Source organism: Populus trichocarpa, chromosome 15 (genome assembly GCF_000002775.5).
Source record: "Populus trichocarpa isolate Nisqually-1 chromosome 15, P.trichocarpa_v4.1, whole genome shotgun sequence".
Taxonomy (NCBI): domain Eukaryota; kingdom Viridiplantae; phylum Streptophyta; class Magnoliopsida; order Malpighiales; family Salicaceae; genus Populus; species Populus trichocarpa.
In genome coordinates, this window is record NC_037299.2 from 1,639,822 (window position 1) to 1,650,282 (window position 10,461).

A 10,461-nucleotide genomic window follows, 5' to 3' on the forward strand; every position below is an offset into this window, starting at 1 on the left:
CCATATAAATGAAAACTAGGAAAAAATAATTAAAAAGGTTTGCACAGATTGAGGTTTAAGATGAAATGTTTTGGTGAGAGAAAGAGAGAGGACCTTACTTCTGGGGCTATGCAATATTGAATGTTTAGATTATATACTTAGATAATCATCTCTCTTGTTTAAATTTCTCACCTTTTTCAAGATATGAAAGAATTGAATTCTAATTTGAAAATTGAAATCTCAATATTGCAAAGTACTCTCAATTTTAAGTTATAAATAATGGATATGTATTGTTCCCTCTCCTAGAGGAGGAAAATAATTCAAATTGTACTTGGAACTTCTAAAATAGTAGCTATGCAATTTTAAGTTATATATATATATATATATATATATATATATATATATATATATATATATATATATATATCATCTTATTCATATCAAGAATTAATCTATAGATGTTGACGATTGGATTTTTGTTTCGAGAAAATCAAACCATTTGAGTACTAATTAAAATTCTTCATCTCTACCAATCAACTATGAAAGCACGAGGGGCAAGAGGAGATAGGCAGACACTAGTGAGTAGACACTACTAGAAAGACAAGAAATTTGATTTGACCATGACATGGAAATTGAATTCGCACAATGAAATAAATTAAGTTTGAGAAATTGACAACACTCGAGCAATACATAGGTCATATCCTAGCTAGCCAGCTACAACAAGTCATGTCTCCTCTCTACAATTACATTAGTTAATTATGCAGGAATGCTGCTAAATGCCTTCCTCAACTTCTTCATGGCTGCCCTTCTAAAGAAGGAGATGAAGAGTTTCTAGGTCGGGGCTGGGGGGACGCTAGCTAGCAGAATGTTTGCTGGATTTGTTGAGCAAGATCCTCGGCACTAAGCTGGCATTCAATTCCAATCTGTTAAGAAAAGCAGTAACTTGCAATCATTAGCTTCAATAAATTACTGCTACTCTAAATATAAGTTTAATTTAGCACAAGGAGACATAAACAAAGTTCTTGGTCGATTCAAACTCAATGAAGACAAATGGCTAGCTGCAAAGATACCCTAGTTTTCAGCTGAATTAATGTTGTGGGTTTCGAGAGACATGCAATAATTAACTTCAAAGTCAGTACAAGTGTATGGTACAATAAGGTTCTTTCTCACAAATAGACATGAAATTACTACTATACAACTATGGCAATTATATATTTACTATTTTTACGACAATAAATCCCACATTTAATTAGTGAATTGTCATGTCCTTTTCAATTCAATCCTACCATTTTGAGGCGTAGCTGATTCGTAATACTGTTTAATTATTTTTTCTTCCAAGAAAATTGAACTATTAAAAAGAAGAAAATAAAATTAGCTTTCCATTCATGGACATGAGATAATAATTTCTTCGAAAAAAAAAACATAAATAATCACTTCACAGGTGACATTCTATGTACTTCTGCTCACAAATATTTTCCCACTTCTTCCGCTAACAAAGACAGAGAGAGGGGGAGAGAACGAAAAACTTGATGAGAGGAATTGGTATGTCTGTCTTCGTACATCTAATTTAAGAGGCCTACTTGGTGCATAAATTCTTTTTTTTTCTCTCCATTATTAATTTGAACTTATATATCAAATGATAATTAAAATGGTGCAAGAAATTAAATTTGGAGGAGGTGACGTCTTTTACCTTGATTGTGAAGGAATTAAGCATAGTTTCATGATCTACTGTGCTAATGCTCACATGTAGAATCTCGAGGGCAAGGCCTTCAAGGGCAGAGACTATTTTCACAGCTTGACCAGGAATCCGAGGAGATACAGTCTTCAATAGAACATTTGGACCAGAGAACTTAACCTCAACATCAGCAATTGCTGACTTAGAATTCGCGATGAGTTCGTTAATGTTGTCATTAATGGACGAGGAAGAAGAAGAAGTTGGAGATGGTTCGAGTGAGGTGGCCATGGTAGGAGAAATGTAACCTTGTTGCAATCTTGGCTTGTAAGGGCTACATGGTTGTGGCGTTCTTGGGCTATTGGGCAAATTAAGTCTAGGACTTAGTGGTGGTTTTCTAGGGCTAAGTGGAGGTCTTGGACTTGAAACGATCCTAGGGCTAAGAACTTCACTATAAACTTTCCTTTGCTTCTTGGCTTCAAGAGATTGTAGAACTTGTTGCAACTCATTGATGTAATCAACAACTCCTCCAATTATTGATGCTTGGTCTCCCTAAACATAGTAGAACAAGAAGATAGAAATTAAGACAGGAAAAAAAAAACACTAGGGGTAAAGGAAGATGAAGCAGAACATCAAAAGAGAAGAACAATACTACGAGTGAAAAACTTACTCTTTTGACATAGAAGCAAGGCATGAGGGACCTTAACACGGACAAGTGTTCATTCATTTGCTTTCGCCGGTTCCGTTCCACTGTAATATGAGATATACGTTGCTGCCCATCTGGGTTCACTTCCTGATCTGAAGAAGCTATGGCTGCTGCTGAAGCTGCAATCTTTTGTCTCTTACTTTTTGGTGAAGTTTCAAGCTCATTATTGGTCTCATCAAAATCTTGCAAAGCACTAGAAGATGAAGACTTTTGTGAGACTAACCGCCTCGTTTCTTCGCTTTCTTTTGAGCAAGCAACAACTTCATCTAATGGAATCACTGGCGGAAAATCTGTTACACTGTCTAAGCTCTCAAAAATAGCAAACAGATCATCTCCATCAAAGGTAGTGTCGCCAAATTCAGGTTGTACTTCTTCGAGAAAATCAGACAAACACTCACTCATTTTGAACGAACGTTCGGCTTTTCCTTTCTTGAAAAGAGTTTTCGTTTTCTTGGATTTTCCAGGGAAAGTGATGGGAAAAAAAATGAAGGGCTAAAGGGGAAAGAAGAGAGTCATTAAGTGGAATAATAAGAGGGCGCCGATGATAGCAGCCATGAAAATTATGAGTAGTATAGTATTTGTATTTTATAAGATTGTCAAGATCAAGAAAAGGATGCCAAAAGGAGTAAATATAAGAGGTGATGTGAAAGGTATTAAACTATCACCATCATTGCTATCTTTTTAAGTTTCTTATATGAAAGTTACGTTGATCTTTGCCGTCTGTTTCTGGGGATCGATCTAACGGGGATTCAAGGAGCAGCAGGGCAGAAACTGAGCACAGAATCCCAAGATAACGCATGCAAAGCCAAAGGACTGAAAACTCAGAAACGAAGACGAGGTGCCCTTGAGAGAGAGGGAGGGAGGGAGAGAGAGAGGAGCGAGCGAGAGCGATGGGGAGAGAGAGGTTAAATAAGATGAGGATGTCAATGAAAAGCTGTTGAGATTGTATTAAAAGTTTTTTTTTTTTTTTAATCAAGGCTTCGTGGTCATTCTTGAAGCTGATTATATATTATGTCATGAGATTTGAAAAATGTTCTCCATTGCATCCAAGGAGAATGACAAGCATGATGTCACCTCGAAAGGAAATTAAAAGTGTACTTGGTACGTATATATATCATGACAAGCATGATATATATATACCACTCTAACAAACAACAATTGAATTTATAAATTTCTTAAAATAATATATATATATATATATATATATATATATATATATATATATATATATATATATAGAATAGGCTTGAATTCAAGATTTATTTTTATTTTTTTTTTGAAAGGAGAGAGGCACCAGTATAATTGAGCAACAACTTCATTAATTAGTTTAATTAGTTGTTATTAGTTAGTTGTCATGCGAAATATTTTCTTAATATTATTACACTCGGACCCGCTTGGTGAGTTAACCTTATAACCTTCTGATATGACCGTTGTTTAAGTGAGGTTTTAAATTAATTCGAGTATAAGTTGATCTGATGTGACCTGGACGTCGACCTAATATATCCACACGCAACTCCATCGAAATTAAAAATTTTAATTTATAAATCCAATGAATTATGCTACTAATAAAAAAAAACATGTTGTTTTCAATAAAAAAAATATAAATTGATCATTTTTATGCACCTATATGAATAAAATATAAGAATAATAAATTTGAGAAAATTATACAAAAACCTTCAATAATTTTTTTAAATATATATTTTATTTTCATTCAATATTAATGAACAAATTATTTAAACAATTCTACTTATTAGGCTAATACATAATTATTTATAAGCAATCACTAATATCATCATAAAAAAGCCCTAATATTTATAAAAAATAATGACATAATTATACAATGCTTTAAATATTATTTTAATAAATTGATTTAAAAAGATCTTTTTGTCAAAAATTAAAAAAAAATGAAGATGGATATCTAAGAAAAAAGCAAGCCACACATGTGCCTAGGAGGTTAGGCCTACGCGCTTGGTTGGGTTTTTAACGGGTAGACAACGTGTCGTTTGTCCAAATTTATTTTTTAAATAATAGTAAATGATGTGATGCCTGCATGCATAAGCAAATGACATGTCATCTTCTAGTTCACTTTTCAACCACTAAAAATTCAACTTCGAGTTGTAGACTTTTATAAACCAAATTTCTAACTTGTTTTCACCTAAAAACATACCAAAAAAATCACAAAAATCCATTCAATAAAAAAAAAGACTTTATAGGTCCTCTTATACTTTTCACAACATGTTCAAAAGAAAATCTTACCTCCATTAAGCCTTTCCTTTCAATATGAACTCGTTGACAGAAAAATCAGCCTTTTGATAGCTAGAAAGTAATCAACCTACCACTTTCTCTCTCCTCTTCTATTTTCTAGAGCTTCTCTTAATCTTCTGAAATTTCAGGGATTGAAATATAAAACAAATGAGATTAAAGACTAAAATATGAAGCCCTTATAAATCAAGGAACAACAATGAAAAAGTAAAAACTTTTAGGAACTAAATTGTACTTTTCTGTGTGCCATGAATAGTAAGAAAGGAAAGAAAAGATAGTTTCTTTGTTTCTGTGTTAAATTTCATCTCTAGTGTTATAATATTTTTTCAATGGATAAAATCCATTTCTATTTTACAAAATTGAGCATTGATTTAATGGTAGAACATGTTTTGACACAAAAAAATATATGATGTATCAAGATAACCGAAACAAATTATCAGTGTGAACATTTATCAACTTGATAATATTTCATATCATTTAAAAAACATTAAACAATCATATACAACATAAAATAGGGAAATTCTTGTTTATATATCCTTGGACAGAGTATACTCTATATAGAGACTCTTCCAACCAACACACAAACGCAATTTGCACACTATAAAGTTCCTTCCTAATCAATGCATAACACACACACACATAATTCGGATATATATTAGTCATATAAGGGATTTTTCATTAAAACAAAGGATTTTATCCACTTTAATTAAGTTTTGATAGAGTTTCCCATGCATGGGAGCTCTAGCCAAAATTTTATCCCGCATTAGCACCTACATACACAATGATAAAAACCCAAATTGCATTTAGTTCATACAACCAATCCTCATGCTTGCCACTTAAAGAACTTCTTCAGTCACAGTTAATCACCATATTCATGTAAAACAAAATTCATAAAATTACATGAAACTTTATATATATATATGCCATCGATTCTTGAGAGACGTTGGTTGGTTTACATTGAAGATATATGGACTGCCATTTTTTAATCTGGTACTTGTCAGGTTCCCGAACTTGGCTTGTCGATTACTAGTTAAGATGGAACCATCCCGGTCATGGAGTAACTCTAAAACTATATTTCATGATATCAAAAGGAGTACCCTCTACACAGTACATGAATTTATTTCTCACACATTGTTTTAATAATTATTGTAACACTATTCTTAATAATAATAATAATAATAATAATAATAATAATAATATACTACCAGAAAATTGATAAATACAAATGAAAATACCAAAAAAATATTTTCGTTGGTAAATTGCCAACGAATTTTACCGACGGAAATATTCCCTCAGTAAATACCGAGGGAATTACAGTGGGAAAAAAACTAATTAAAACAAAGCAAAATAAACGATGACGTGCCATTTTTATCACAGAATTTATTCCTTCGGTAAATTCGTTGGTAAACTGTGAACACTACATCAAGTCAATTACAAAGGGAATCACCAACTGAAAATTCTGTCGGTATTTTCCAGAACGCTCTGAAACTGTTTACTTCTCAATTGCATTGTTAATTACTGTTTTTTACAGATAAAATCACCGACGGATTGAAAAGTCGTCAGTGTTATTTGGCGGTTTTCTAAAATTTTTTGATTAAATTAAAATTTTAAATTAAATATTACAGACGGAATGATTAAAAATATTAATCATTAATTATCCGTCGGTAAAACACCCCAATATAAAGCCTAGAATTCATATTTTCGCAACAAACGGGGCTCCTTTCTTCTACCTTTAGCTAGGAGCCTCTTTTTCCTTCTGCCCAAAAACAACGTTCGACTTGCATGTGTTAAGCATATAGCTAACCTTCCTTCTGAGCCAGGATCAAACTCGTCTTTTGCTCTTCTTCTTCTTCTTCTTCTCCGTATGTAAAAAACATCAATATCCATTTCTTTCTCTTCTCTTCTCTTCCCTCCTCAACTCCTTCTCTTCTTCTCTATGCTCAGGTATTTATTCTTCTCTTTTCTTCTTTTTTTCTTCTCAGTTTTTTTTAATTAATATACTTTATGAATTTTTTTTTTCTCTTCTTAGCTTCACTTGCAACCACATTAAGGTAAGATTTTTCTTTTTTTGTGTTTTTTTTCACTATATTTTTTATTATTATTTTTAATTGTTTTTGTTCTTAATAATTGTATGAATATTGTTGTAGGATTTATTTTTCATATGATTTTCTTCTTCTTTTTTCCAAGTGTTTTGAGTATTATAGAGTGTTGATTTATATTAATTTAATTATTTTATAGTTTTATAAAATGGATATTTTTAAATCTTTTTAAATAATTACCGACGGAATTACATACGGTATTTTTTCGAGGGAAATACCGATGGAATGAAGCAGATAATTTTTTTTACGCATCTTTTCCGTCAGTAAATCCATCGATAATAATATTTTTTTATTACCAACAAAAAAAAATTACCGATGAAAGATTCACCGACGGAGCATTTTCGTCGGTGATTTCATTGGTAAATTAATTACCAATGAAATGATAATACAAATATCGACGAAAAATTCCGTCGGTAAATCTAAAGATTGTGGTAGTGATAACAATAACAATGATAATAATAAATACTAATAAAAGGTTGAATGCCTGTTTTCTTTGAATGTGAAATATGAAATGCCTTGCACCTTGAGACTTAAGATTCAAGCATGTTTATCAAAGATGTTTGGAGTTTGGGTAATTTTTTCTATTATAAAAACATTTATTGTAATCCTGATATACGTAGAAAAAGAATTAGGATAAGTTACATATATATTGATGGACCATGTAATAACTTGGTCTTCAAGATTCTTAAAGATTGCAATATCACCATTCTTATTTTGAATCATTTCAAAAATTGTTGTCCAATCTATCCTCGTAAAAAATAAAAATGGATTAAAACACACTGACGTGTTAATTAATACTTAGGATAAAGCCGGATATGAAGGCAAAAGAGAGCGTATTTTGACAAATTTAGGGATGATATTACTTGTTAGTGTTTAAAACAGAACAGAATTTGTAGTGTATGCGTAGGATCTATGTGCTTTGATTATTGCAATGTATGTAGATTCACTGATCAAGCAAGTTAGCTAGGATACTTCTCTGGATTTACAGCTTCTTTTGCTGAATGCTAGCTTTAATGGCATTGCAATTGCTAATGTGTATACATCTATGCATGGAGACATGCTTAGAGATTGTAATGGATACCTTCTTCTTCTTCTTTTCTTCTTTTTTTTCTGGTCTTGAAAGGCTCAAATCCCATACCTTTCGAGGAAGAAGAAACGAGGATATGCATGTCAGGAGAATTACAAGCGTCTTGTAGGTTGCACGCCCCAATTAACTTTCATTAATTTCTTCACTTTGTCTTATTTTATTTGCACAGAGACGATTCATAATTTGTGCAGTTACATGTTATCTTGAAAGGACAAACGGCTAAGACAAATTTCCTTAAAATGCAGGGGCCAGAGAAGGCAGTGAAAGCTCTTTTAAAAGAGGGGGTCGGAATAACTTCTTCTCTGAGGAACCATGAATGCCGTGGCTTTATTAGAAAATCAAAGCCATATATATATATATATATATATATATATATATGCGCGCGCGCGCTCGCGCTGCGAAGCCAGGGATGTGAAAAATGTTTCACAGAAATATAATATCCTAGGTCCAAAAAAAGAGTGCCTTACAAACCCTATATATTCTCTTTATTTTACACACAGTTGAGGGAATTTCCAGAAAATCTCTCATTCACTGTAGCACAGAAAGCAATCTATAGTTGTACTTTCATATGTATTATGAAGTTGCAAGGTTCATACTTTAGACCGCAAGCAAACACCGTGCATGCACTTTCTTGGATTAAATTTATTTTTTTCAAAAAAAAAAGTCAAATTGTCATGTTAATTAATTATGAACTAGTTGATTATAACTCAATTAGTCGTTACTATAGTTTATCACAACCAATTAATAATTAATCATTATAGTATCAAAAATAGTTAAATATATAAATATTCCTTGATTATCATTAACCATATATGCATCCCCAGTTCAGAAGTTTTTTGTACTAAAATTGCTTTTTCTTCTCATCAAATTTTCACATCTTATGTACTTCTCTTTTCTTTTTATCTATTTCTCAAAAAACACAAACAGAAAAATGCGTGAAATTGACTAGAGGACTAAGTTATAAACATATTTAAGAAAATAGGAATATTTGAATATAATATAGTTTTGAAAAATATGAGGATGACTTAATTAGTTGTCACAATATAGGGACTAAGATATAATTAACTGAAGAATGAATTTCCTTTTTTCCCTAATATTTCGAGTGGAGGTGATTTTAAATCTTGACATTCCAACTGTCAAAGACTCTGTATAAAAAAGATAAATAAACATAAAAACTTCCAAAGCCGTAGTGTTGATAACTAGACTACCGATTCATTGTTTAGAAAACAGCTAATTAATTTCTTGCGCTGGATAAATAAAAATTTGATGTAAAAAAATATATATAGATATTATTAATATGCTTTTTAGCATAAAAAAACTAAGTAGAGATTGACCTGATATGACCTATTTAACTTGATAAGTTCAAAGACAACCAAATAATTAATAAAAATATAATTTGACTAAAAAAAATCTAGACAATATATTTTTTAAAATATTGAAACGACAATATATTAAATTGACTCGGATTAACTTGGGTTAACCTATTTAATCCGCTACTCAGGTCATAAAAATGAGATCCTAATAACCATATAAAAAGAAAATAAAATAAAAATATTAAACATAATTATCAATCAACCCAATATTAAATGATGAAATTGAAAATAAAATTCAATTAAAAAAATAAGTGGAGTCAACCAGAGTTAATCTACCAAACCTAAGTTATGAGAGCGAGATAATCTCATAAAAAACAAATAGAAATAAATTATAAATCTTAATTCTCAATCAATTCAAAGTTGAAAGATGATATAAAAAATCAATTAAAAAAATGACACAAAAAACCACTCAAGTCTACCGACTAAAACCATGGTCCAAGTCATGAGACCAAGATAAACTCATAGAATACAAATCTAAATAAATTATAAAATCTAATTCTCAATCAACTCAATATTGAAGGACAAAAAAAAAATAGATAAAAAAAAACCATGTGTCAACCGGCCTAACCTGCAACTTAAGTCATAAAACCGTTAGAACCTCATAGAAAGCAAGTTAAAAAATATTATGAAGCTCAATTTGTAATTAACCCAAAGTTGAAGGATTAAACTAAAAAAAAAAAAAAAAAACTTGAGTCAATATGGATTAATTTGCTAAAACCGGGTCAGAAGACTAGAATAACTCCATAGAAAGCAAATTATAAAAAATTATATATATATATATATATATATATATATATATTCAATTAAAAAAGAAAAAATAAAACTGAGTCGACATGGCTAACTTCTAAAACTCGTGACTCGGGTCATAAGACCGTGATAATCCCATAGAAAATAAATCAAAAAATAATTATGAAGTTCAATTCTTAATTAATCAAAAAAATTAATTTAAAAAATGACAAAAAAAAATTCCCGACTCAACACAACTAACCTATAAAACTCGCTATCTACATCATGAGATAGAGATAAAATTATATATAAAAAAAACAAAATAAATTATAAAGTTTCATACCCAGTAAACCCTATGTTGGATGATAATAAAAAAATAAACTTGAAATTAAAAAAAATAAACAATCTTGTCAGCCAATATAAAAAAAACCTGGAATTTCACTCTTCATTTGCGACAGTGAAATGTAAATGTCTTTTAATAAATGTTAATAATAATAATAATAATAATAATAATAATAATTCTATTTATGGTGCAAGTAGTTGGAATTTTTAGAGTT

At 30.7% G+C, this 10,461-nt stretch overlaps 1 protein-coding gene across 1 annotated transcript; it reads right to left on the reverse strand.

Annotated features, from left to right (window-relative positions):
* Positions 1-562: 562 nt before the first annotated feature.
* On the reverse strand, positions 563-3,207 carry LOC18105680 (transcription factor SPEECHLESS). Its single transcript, XM_024585893.2, has 3 exons — positions 2,322-3,207; positions 1,670-2,203; positions 563-902 (listed from the first exon to the last, which is right to left on the reverse strand). The coding sequence occupies exons 1-3, from the start codon at positions 2,757-2,759 to the stop codon at positions 837-839; spliced, it is 1,038 nt and encodes a 345-aa protein (XP_024441661.1). The 5' UTR covers positions 2,760-3,207; the 3' UTR covers positions 563-836.
* Between the last annotated feature and the right edge of the window lie 7,254 nt (positions 3,208-10,461).